Consider the following 11,492-nt stretch of genomic DNA (forward strand, 5'->3'; position numbering starts at 1 on the left):
TCTTCTCGGTTTCAGTTTTTTTTAATTTTTCTCTTTTTCTAATTTTCCTTCCTCTTTTTTCACATGTAATGTGAGTTCTATCTTTAGGTATGTAAAATTTATTAGATTCAAATTCAATAAATTATTTGGATTACATTTTAAATATACTAGTCCAAATAAATTATGAGCTAATATAATTGGATTAATTATATAAGTTTAATATATATAGATTAAATAAATAAGTTCAAATTCATTGGGCTATCCCATTTAGTTGGGCTACAAATGATGAGCCCATTTCATTAGGCCTAAGATATCATCTTCCTAGAGGCTCAGTTTAGTGCCACACGTGAAATGATGAAGCGCCAAGTTAAGCGAAAGAGCCAATAGAATCATGCCACGTGTCAAATGAAATGATAAATCACATTAAAAGGCCAATGAAACCGTGCCACATGTGCAAGTGACATGTTCTCACCAACCAAATGTGGTCTTGTCACACTTCAATTTGATTGGTCGGAAAGAGTTTGTTCTTATCATAACTCTTCCCTCCAACAACTATAAATAAGGGTCTTCATAACTTAGAAAAGGCACTAGAAGTTATAACAAGAAACAAGAAAGAGCTCGTGGATCAAATGCTGCAAATTCTTCCACAAGTTTCAAGCTTCAAGCAATCAAGTTCAAGTTCAAAAAATCAAGTTCAAGCTCAAGAACGAATAACAAATCAAGTTCAAGCTCAAGAACAAAGAACAAATCAAGTTCAAGCTCAAGAACGAAGAACAAATCAAGTTCAAGCTCAAGAACAAAGAACAAATCAAGTTCAAGCTCAAGAACGAAGAATAGATCAAGGTTCAAGAAATACGAGTTCAAATCAAAGTTCGTCCGAGTTGAATTCAAGATCATCGTTTGTGGCAACAACTACATATTTAAGATCAAGCTCAAAAACCCTTGAATTTATTTACTATTGAAAAGAAAAATTAGATGATCCATAGAGATTGTACACTCAAATTATTTAAAATCAAATACTATGATTGTTGTAATATTTTTCGGTTTTATTTTATTTTATCGACGCAAATTTATTGTCTACAAATTCTGACATGCCCAGTGGGACAATCTCTACCTCTCATATCAACTTTTCAATCACCAAAGTTTAAGAACATCGAAATGGCTTCAAAGAAAATCAACTCTAGATCAACTTCCACTACAGTCTACAACTGTTAATTCCAAGTTCTATGTTGATGTGGAAAACATCCTCAAAATTACTTTTGAAAGCTTTGAGCTAGCTACAAGGAGCAAAGTAAGCTCTTTAGGACAACAAACACTTCAAGTGTCATCCGCATCAAGCCCTATTATCGGATCTTCATCCTCAAAGGGAACAAGATACTCTACAAGCGCGACCCAAAAAGGAATCGATGTCGCCGAAAGGATCAAAGAGGTTCTTGCTTGTCACGACCAAAAATTCAACTAGTCGTGATGTCACCTAACCCAGCCCGTTAGGTAAGTCAATTATCCAATATCCAATTCCAATGTAATTTAACAAGACAATTAAGTAAAGCAAAATATCTAAATATTATACATTCCCCAAGGACTGGTAGAACAAATCACGAGCTTCTAAAATTAGAATTTACAAAGCTGGTATGAAATAAATATACCATCTGTTCGAAAAGTACATAAACAGATTTTTATAAATCTAAGGCTACCATGAACAAGAGGCAGCTACGACCGTAACGCATGTACGTCTCCAAATCCAGCTCACGTTGATCCCGTCAACATCAACATCCAATATCTGCATGCAAGGTGCAAAAGTGTAGTATAAGTACAACCGACCATATGTACTCAATAAGCAACAAACCTAACCTTAGGTTGAAAGTAGTGACGAGTTGGAACAAAGGTCGGTTCCAACACCAATAGCCAACAATAGTCCATAACAACGTAAAACAAGTAATAAAAGAAGTAACTTAGAGATAAGTTACTCAGTTAAATCATGATTTCTGAAAAGAGTTCTGCCTCTCAAGTGTATCAGTGAAAACTAAGTTTTTTACCGAAATTTCAAAAAAAATATGAGTAAGTTTGAATACAGTAATTTTCACAAAAATCCTTTCAACAATAAATAAGATGTTTCATTTTCTTTCCAGATAACCAGTGAAAAATGCATCACTATGCCCATATGCCAATATGTGAGAAGTCATGAATGACGTGATACCATACAACATGAGGAAAATGCATCTCTATGCCTGTATGTCAAGTGTGCATGTCAATGCGATGCAACTCGGTGATAAAACCATATGCATACTCTCAGAGTATCATTTCACTCAGTCCTCCCAGTCACTCAATCCTCCCAATCGCTCGACACTCGGCACTCGCACTCAGTAGGTACCTGCGCTCACTGGGGTGTGTACAGACTCCGGAGGGGCTCCTTCAGCCCAAACTCTATAACAAGCCAATCATGGTATAAATCAGTCAACCATGTTGCGGCGTGCAACCCGATCCCATAAATAATGATATATATAAAGCCAATATGACTGTTGCGGCGTGCAACCCGATCCCATAATCATCCTCACAATCAGGCCCTCGGCCTCACTCAGTCATCAATCTCTCCGGTCATCATCCCATAAATTCTAGGCTTTTGTTGTAGATTATGTTCACTTTCTTCTACGTCCTTAATAATGTGTCTTTTAAGCATCGCAAATATATTAAAAAAATCATTTAAAGAATGCGAAAGACATATTTAACAATAACTGAAATTTATCAGGGTCATTTAAGATCTGATTTTTGTGTCTCTGAAAGCTCTAGTGTTTATTTGGGAAAATAATGAAGTAACACTAATATCACCCATTCCACAACATGATGATTCCAACAAAAATATTATAAGATGAGAAGGGTTAACACGTTGAAGGTTAGAACCTTTTGTAAGAGTTAATGGTTTAACGAGAGAAAGAGGAAACATAGTTTATAGCGTGAAACAAATAAGATGAGCAGAGGAAAGGGTTAACCTTCATTTTCCATCTCTATGTGCCACTAGTTAAGATTTCAGAGGTGCGTGATTAGGGATACAACATGAGTTCACATACCTTTTTTAGATTACAAACTTCAGGAGAGAAGGAAGAACTGGCATAGATTTCCTTGCTTACTTCATCCGTCTTTTCTATCTGAAATGGTATTACAATCAATTTTTGAAACCCAAATGATAAGCATAATATTTCACGAAGTTTCAAGAATTCAATTTCATAGACATTAAAACGCAATATCTTTGCCTGTTAAAGAATGCATAAGCTCCTAGATTCAGCAAGCTTGGTTTTTCAATTTTCTAAGTTTATTTTTGTCTAAAATCCAATTGCCACTCAAAGTGTGAAGGTTATGTTATATATACCAAGTCTTTAGGCTCAATTTGAGTAACCGATGAGATAATCATTATTTCCTCTATAGATTTTATAACAAGTGCTACACCCAAAACAATTCCTGCATTAGGAGCAGGCTACGTTGGCAGAAAGGGGACCACAACTCCTTCGCTGGAAAATTAGTGTTTTTGGGTCAAACACCTTAGTTTAGTAGTATATGCATATGTATATATATAAAAGTTGTTCTCTGACACAAGGTAAGCTTCTACTGAAGTGGTAAATGGGATTCAAAAAATGTTATCTGATTGCGGACCTGACTCTTACCAGTGACGCTTTAGCATATCTTTTTAATCTTGTAGGGAATGTGAAATTCTAATGCAAGTGATAAACTGGTTTTCTTTGTCTTCAATGTGAATGAGTTGCTCGGCTTGCTTCTGACCTCAAATAATTTCTACAAGAGCCTAAAGACAGTATTCCCAAATCAAAACGTGACAGTGCAGATCAAGGATATGACATACAAGGGAGGCTCTCATTACCAGAGTTTCCTAGAGTTAAAAGCAGAAGTCAAATACCAAAAAACATTCTTTTGCTTAAAACAAAATTTAGTATAAATTACAATTAACTGATTCTCTCAAAATCATTGATTGTAAACCTTCATTTCCATTACTGTTACAATTTACATCCATAATGAAGAGGAAAGGTGAAAATTAAAGCGCAACATCGTATTGAATCTTTGAGCCTCGTAGGCTTCACGTACTTTGTTTTACAGTTCAACCATCTGATATCCAAAGTTCGTTGGTCCAACTAGTTCGGATATACCGAATCAGTGACGGAGCCAGAATTTTAACTAAGGGGAGTCAAAATTTAAAGAAGTAAATACACGAAGAAGTCGAGGGAATTCAACATATTGTATATATACATAAAAAGAAAAATTTACCTATTTATAGTGTGATTTTCAGGCAGAGGGTTGAAAATAACATCCCTCAGACGAGTGTGGCTCTGCCACTGTGCCGAATAGGCTCACTAGGAGGGTAAACAACTCCTTACCGAAGGGCTATCCATTCCAAGAACTCAAACACGAAATCTCTCGTTAAGGGTGAGGGATCCAACCATCCACCACCCCCTCGGTGGCATGGATATGACATACTTGAGAGAAGAAAATTATAATATCAAATTTTCCAAAAATGTATCGTGGATAGGAAAGAGCAAGTTTTGAATTTTGTCCATCATGATTTTCTTAGGGATGATTGAGCTTAATGACCTCTAATCTTCCTTCCATTATGAGGGAGAAGTGGGGCGGATGAGGAGGGGGAGTGAAATCTGTTGAATGGATTGGGCTGCCTTATATATATCTATATGCCCTGGTTCTATGTTCCTGAAGTTCTCAGAGCCTTGTGAAGGCTTGATTAAAATGTCGTTTGCTAGTTCAACTTCTGGTTGCTCTTCTTTGGTTTATATAATCTCTTAAATGCACCTAAAGAGGAATAGATAAAGAAGGATAAGTAGCTCGCCCCTACGAAGTACTATTAATCAGGTAATCTATCTTTCTATTAGCTTTCACTGAGTTACCTGCAAATATGAAAGTCACTATATCTATTGGAGGTCGTGGTTTGAAATGAACAGTGTAGTTCAACATTCGAAGAATAATCATGTAGGGCTCATCAATAAACATGGTTTAGAGTTGCCATTCATCACTCAAATTTGTGATGAATAAATTCTTTAAATAAAGTCATATTGACTTAAGTTGAGAGCTCTACCATAAACATGCTGAAGTTACTTGAACTATATTCTAGTTACAAAGAAACAGTAGAAAAAGGGTGGGGGAGGAAAGGTTCTATGTTGCTGTGCACTTGACGCTAGTATGTTATATGGTTTATGTTTAAAGAAAAGGTAAAAGACAAATGCTTTAGAGCTTTTAAGTAATATTGATATACTTACTCTCTCCCAGATGTGTCAGAGATATGCAAACTAATCAATCAATACAAAGCAGTTGCTCAAGTAATTAACTACTCTTAGTCCTGTGTAATACAACACGAAGTCCTCTTCGTCAGGAAACAACTTGTTTGAAAACATGAAACTTAGAGAAAGAACTTCGATGTATGATTAGCAAAAAAAACAGAAACGAAACAAAACTCAAGTCCACCCCAGCATGAAGAAGAGTAACAATTCAAGAGGTTTAATAATATTCACATGTATTTATTTTTCTGAAGAATTTTAGGCTTTTGTTGTAGGCTTGTTCAATTTTTCTACGTCCTTAAAATGGGTTTGTTAAGCTTTGCAAATCTATAAAATAGTAATGGTTTATGTAATGGGGGAAAGGCTTATTTTTTACCATAAGTGTATAGCTAGTAGCGTCATAGGCCTAGTAATTTAGTATTGAACAAAATTGCTTTTTTCGGATAGCCAGAGTCTTGCTAAGCTGCTAAAAGAGGTGGTTACATTAGACACAAATCATTTGTAGCGGAGTCTAGGCTGCTGCACCAGAACAATCTAGGGAAAATAAGTGGCAGCTGTATATAAAAATCTTTTAAAGGGGGTGACAGATCAACACATCATAGTCGGTGGCGAAGCCAGAAATGTTTCCAAGGGTGTTCAAACTTGAAAGAACTAATAAAAAATTCTGACAAAGGGTGTTCAATATGTATTTTATACATCTAAAATCAGTATTTTACTTATATACGCAGTGTAATTTTTCGTAATATTTCGGTGCCCTTTGTAAAAGGTCGCTTCGCCCCTGATCACAGTCTATATCCACTTACCATAAGCATGATTTTTATACAAAGCACTGTATAGAACATGATAGAAGATGCAGAGTACAAAGTTAACCTTCATTACTTAAGGGTTTCTTAAGCCTGCAAAAGTCCACACATGGGGTTCTACCGATTTCATCCCACACCAATGCTTGAAAGGTCTTTATCGCATCGTCAGAATCAGAGTCACTATCACCATCACTATCCCTTGCTTGAAAGGTGAAATAAAGCCACAACCCACCAGCAAAAGATGCGTTTACCGTCACGATTTCCATGAACTCAAACTTCTTAGCCTAAAAAAAGAAAGAAAAAAGAAAAGTCAATTACGATCAATATTAGCTTGATATGATAACAATCAAAAGAATAAGGCAAGCACTTACATTTTGTGAATTGAAATCTCCAATTGCCAAGTGGCACATATCAGTGTATTCTTGTTTTTGCTCCGGGTCCGTAAGGTAACTCCGTATTGGCACAATTGAGGAGTTAAAAGAGGCCCCGGGATAGACAGAGATATCGAAACCCTGTAGCAAAAACCAACGACGAACAATTAAACATAATGCCAACAAATAATAACAAAGTAAAGCATGCAATAGTAATAATAATAATAATAATAGTATAATAAGTAGCTAACCTCGCTCTCATCTAACTCCTTGTAATACTGGTCCCAGACCTTGGAGTCCACCTTGGTACCGTCCAGAAGCTCAAAATCAGAATCATCGGAGTAGTTGTAGATTACAGCTCCATCTCTTTCCTCTGAATCGTATGAATCATCAAATTCTTCTTCATCCAAACCTTCCTCTTCCTCTACCAATTCTTGTTTCCTCCCACGAGAAGAAAACTCGCAAGGCATCTGCTGCTGCTGCTCCATCGCAATAAGCTCCCTGGATTGATTTTAGCCCTAATCCCTTTTTCCCCCAATTTTTAGGATGCCTGTTTGTTTATGTGAATATTTCGCGTGATTTTTGATGCTCGTGTCCCGTCAAATATATACGCTGCCCAAAAGGCCTTCTTCTAATCTGATTAGGAGAAAAGGCCCCGATTTGGGTTTTAAAACTTGGTATCATCCCTATTCTATGATATGTTGCACTAATAGTCCACTTTATTTGTCAAATTAGTGCACCTTTAGTCCCTCCTATAATATCTCTTGTTTTTTTTTTCTTCTCAAACTGTGTAGAGCCCAAATTTTCCTTTTCTCCTTTTTTCTCGTTCTTCAATTTTTATTCCATTTTGATATGATTTAGTCCTCGTAGCTATACAAGTGTGTACGTGACGCTTAAGGAGGAATACAAAGTTGGTTAGGAAAGTAGTTATTATAAATAAGAGTAGAGTGCTGATTAGTCATTTATTTTATGGTTACTAGTTTTTGTATTTACATTTTTGTCCTTCTCTATCTTTCCATTATATGAGCTGTAACACTCATTTGACAAGGATTACGAATGAAGAATTATCTAGTTTTGTTTTTAAATTTCCTTTTCCTTCATTTGTTCTCAATTGTTTTTACCTAAATCACAAGAATTCAATGAAGAATTCGAGAATTTAGAAGCTGGACATGAACTCTACAAAGGAGTTCGAGTGAAACAACTCAAACTTAATGGAAGAAGAAGAAGAAGACTCACCGGGTAAGTAAGGCAAATGTAGCAGCTGATGTCGTCTAAATCCACTCCTTTAAATAGTAAGTGGACACAATCGCATACAATATAATATACCCAATTATAAGTCGGGGTCGAATTTCACATATAACAATATGTAGGCGATTAGGCAAGTAAGAGATTATCGTTTATTATGCTAAGCCAAACACTAAAAAGGATTTGGAGAGAATGTTATAATTAAATGCGAAAATGTAAACTAACCTAGAAAGCGAGTAAAATGATCAATAGCTACAAGTATGGATACACGGTGAATTACACTCAAGTAGATCCAATGCATTTCATAATTTTACAAATATGAGCGAATTTATGTTAATTAGCCTCAGATGATAATTCTATATTAGCTTATTCCGAAAACTAACAAGACTTCATAATTGAATTATCCCTAAAACAATTAAGAGATCAAGTGCACCCGAATCTGGCTACAAGTAGTTCAACCTTATCCTTAGTCAATTGATATAAAAAAAATCAACAATCACTCAAATAATAAGGCACTAACCCAAATCTCATACTAATACCATGGAGCATCTAAAAGAGTAATATGAGTTTTTAGACGGATATGAAAACCTCAAAGAAAAAGAAAATAACTAACACGAACTAGATAAAGCTGAAACGAAAGTCTCCACGAACAATGTGGTGGCTCACCTCAGCAATAGGATCCACTCAAACAAACTCGTCAGCTACTAGCTCTATCTCCCACAACGGCATCTGCATAGAGATGCATGTAAGAAGTGAGTTATACGTAAATATAACTCAATAAGATCCTCTACCCGACATTTTAAATACCTCTGGAATAAATATTAGAAAATACAAATACACCCCAACAAAAAAGATATAATAACTACGATCATTATATAATAACTCAATATACATGTATCAACATAGTAAATAAGAATTAACCAACCATAGTGCATACTAAGGACTTGTCATAATTGCAGTGAAAGAAATTAACCAACACATCTACGAGTCCACAACGGCACCACATGCCTCAAATATGTAACGCAACATACACAATGGTCACTGAAACATACACAATGCCCCAAATATGTCAAGAAGTATACACAATGTTCGAGTAATGTACAAAGGCACACACAACGCCCCAACATCATGGCTTACAACCGTATGAAACTATCAAACTCAACACCATGACTCACAGCCGTATCAAACTATCAAACTCAACATCATGGCTCACAGTCGTATCACGTCATCAAACAACTTATAAAAATATATTTTTTTGTATTTTTCATAAAATAATGTATTTGCGTTTAGTCTAAGACCATCGATTCTGCCAAGCGCACGCTTGTCCCAACACATGGACCTGACAGAGAAAATACATTTTCAAAACGGATTTTAGAAAAGCAAGTATCAAAATTTAAAATCGCACTTACCTCGCTAACGGGAAGTTCACAATCTTGCAACGTCTAGAACACCAACCAAACGACCTCCAATGACCTCAATATTGAATAACACGTCCTAATTAGTCTTAGGTGAATAATTTTCATAATCTCAGAATAAGTCAAAATCAAAGTCAATCCGATCCCATTAATAACTAATTTGTAGACAAACAAGGTCAACGGTAGTCTTCGAAAAGTACTAACACAGTAGCTTCAGATGAACTTATACCATGACTTATACTCTATAATTATTTCACTTTATTATTGCATCATCATTATTTGCAATCATTACACCATAGTTGATCTTATATTTATGTACTGTAGCAGTGTAAAGTAACGAATATTATAACAAATCCTTAGATTCAATATTATAACAAATAATCATTACTTCATCATTGCCGCATGGTCATTATTATCTCTTACATTAAATAAAGAATAGAAATTTGAATATGCATACACAAAAATTGCATTCTATAGCAGTAACTTTCAATACTACTAATCATTGTGGGATTACTATGCCATCATTATAAGAATATAAATTATAACCCCACCCAGAGTCACATGCAGAATTTTGACACGATACGTGCACTATTTATAATATAAATTTTATGGATTTAATATTTAGTTTTTACGATTGCGCACCCATTACACTCTGGAATAATAAGTTCAAATTTGTTTTAAATAGTAATTTTCTTACATCTATATTTATTTTTCATGTTGAAAATATTGGGATCAGTTGAACCCATTGACTATATGCTACATCATACACTACTACTAGTTTTAATATACATATTTTATTTAATCATATGAGATTTTACAATGACAAAAAGAAGAATAGGAATTTCAATGTGTGAAAATTTTGAAGACTAAACTAAACCAAAAAGAAATTTAAAAAAAAGTACTTAATTAATACGCAAAAAATAATACCAGACACGCCTATCTCCCATGGGCGTCTAGTTCTAGAAAAAAGAGAGGAAAAACAATAAGATTGATATAAGATTTGAACTCACGACCTCACCTACAGAGATACACCCAATAACCATCATCATCATCATCATCATCAACAACAACAACAACAACAACAACAACTCAGTATAATCCTACTAGTGGAGTCTGGGGAGGGTAGTGTGTACCCAGAACTTACCCCAACCCTGAGGTAGAGAGACTGTTTCTGATAGACCCTCGACTCCCTCCCTCTAAGAACTCCCCACCATATTATTGGGGTGACTCGAACTCACAACCTCTTGGTTGGAAGTGGAGGGTGCTCACTATTAGAGCAACCCAATAACCATCACATTATATAATACTTTGAGCATGTGTGCACATACATATATTTTTAAAAAAGTAAAAAAATATAACATTACTATATACATGATTTAGGAAGGGGAGCATGAGTTCGCATTCCCCATGAAACCCCTAGATACGCCCCTGATCCCACCACTTTACTTCATAAATATAATATATACTATTGTAGGGGTTAGATACATTATCTGTATGCTTGATTTTTTTTTTCACAAAGATTCCACACAGAATTAGGCTTAGATTTTCCCACATATGTGTTGTCACAGTTGTCTCCAAAATACTTTATTTGTGATTTAGTTTTCTCTTAAAGAACTAAATTAAAAATAGAGGAATTTTCATAAATCACTATTATTTAGTGGTTATTAACTTTCTATAGCTGTTATATACATAATTACGTTCTATAGCTACTATTCAGTTGTTACGGTAGTGTATTCACATGTATTCGCACTAATATATTTATGAATACATCAGCAAAAAGCGCCTAAAATCAGGGCAGTCCAATTATACGCGCATGTATTCATATGTATTCGCGCCATGTATTCATGAATACAACAGTAAAAAGCACCTAAAATCAGGGCAGTCCAGCTGTGCGCACATGTATTCACATGTATTCGGGCCATGTATTCATGAATGCAGTAGCAAAAAACGCCTAAAATCAGGGCAGTCCAGTTGTTCGCGCATGTATTCACATATATTCGCGCTACTGTATTCATGAATACAGTTGTACGCTCATGTATTCACATGTATTCGCGCCATGTATTCATAAATACAGTAACGACAATCCCTTGAAAATAGGTATGTCCGGCTATCTAAGAGAGAGAAAAAATATAAATAGCGTATTTCATGCCTCAATGGTAGTATATACCATAAAATTCTTATTTTGCTATAAAATATAAAAGGTATCTATAGAAAATAATATTTTAAAATAATTTTAATTTATAATAAATATGGTGTATACATTTACTTTATGAGGTAAAGTTTCCTTAAAAATACCCTCTTTTACCAATCCTTTGGGTCAGTAAAATGTGCAAGCACAAAAAAATAGGCTTGGCCCACTATTTTTCATTTAATCTTTATTAAAGCTTAAGA

General features: G+C 35.0%; 1 protein-coding gene across 2 annotated transcripts; it reads right to left on the minus strand.

The window, feature by feature from the left end:
- Window positions 1-1,523: 1,523 nt before the first annotated feature.
- LOC104111361 (uncharacterized) lies at window positions 1,524-7,028 on the minus strand. 2 transcript variants are annotated; one of them, XR_011413667.1, is made up of 5 exons: window positions 6,693-7,028; window positions 6,442-6,582; window positions 6,138-6,354; window positions 3,045-3,122; window positions 1,524-1,759 (listed from the first exon to the last, which is right to left on the minus strand). XR_011413667.1 is itself a non-coding variant. In XM_070194973.1 (4 exons), exons 1-4 carry the CDS (start codon window positions 6,927-6,929, stop codon window positions 1,746-1,748), a joined length of 609 nt encoding a protein of 202 aa, XP_070051074.1. In that variant the 5' UTR covers window positions 6,930-7,028; the 3' UTR covers window positions 1,524-1,745. The 2 variants fall into 2 exon arrangements, 1 of the variants encoding a protein (XP_070051074.1); XM_070194973.1 differs by lacking the exon at window positions 3,045-3,122.
- Window positions 7,029-11,492: the final 4,464 nt, after the last annotated feature.

This window comes from Nicotiana tomentosiformis, chromosome 2 (assembly GCF_000390325.3).
Source record: "Nicotiana tomentosiformis chromosome 2, ASM39032v3, whole genome shotgun sequence".
Classification (NCBI taxonomy): domain Eukaryota; kingdom Viridiplantae; phylum Streptophyta; class Magnoliopsida; order Solanales; family Solanaceae; genus Nicotiana; species Nicotiana tomentosiformis.

Coding starts and splice junctions, on each gene's coding strand:
- LOC104111361 (XM_070194973.1), bottom strand. CDS start 6,929: ATGGAGCAGCAGCAGCAGATGCCTTGCGAGTTTTCTTCTCGTGGGAGG. Junction 6,583..6,692: donor AGGAGTTAGATGAGAGCGAG/GTTAGCTACTTA, acceptor TTTTTGCTACAG/GGTTTCGATATCTCTGTCTA. Junction 6,355..6,441: donor GAGATTTCAATTCACAAAAT/GTAAGTGCTTGC, acceptor TTCTTTTTTTAG/GCTAAGAAGTTTGAGTTCAT.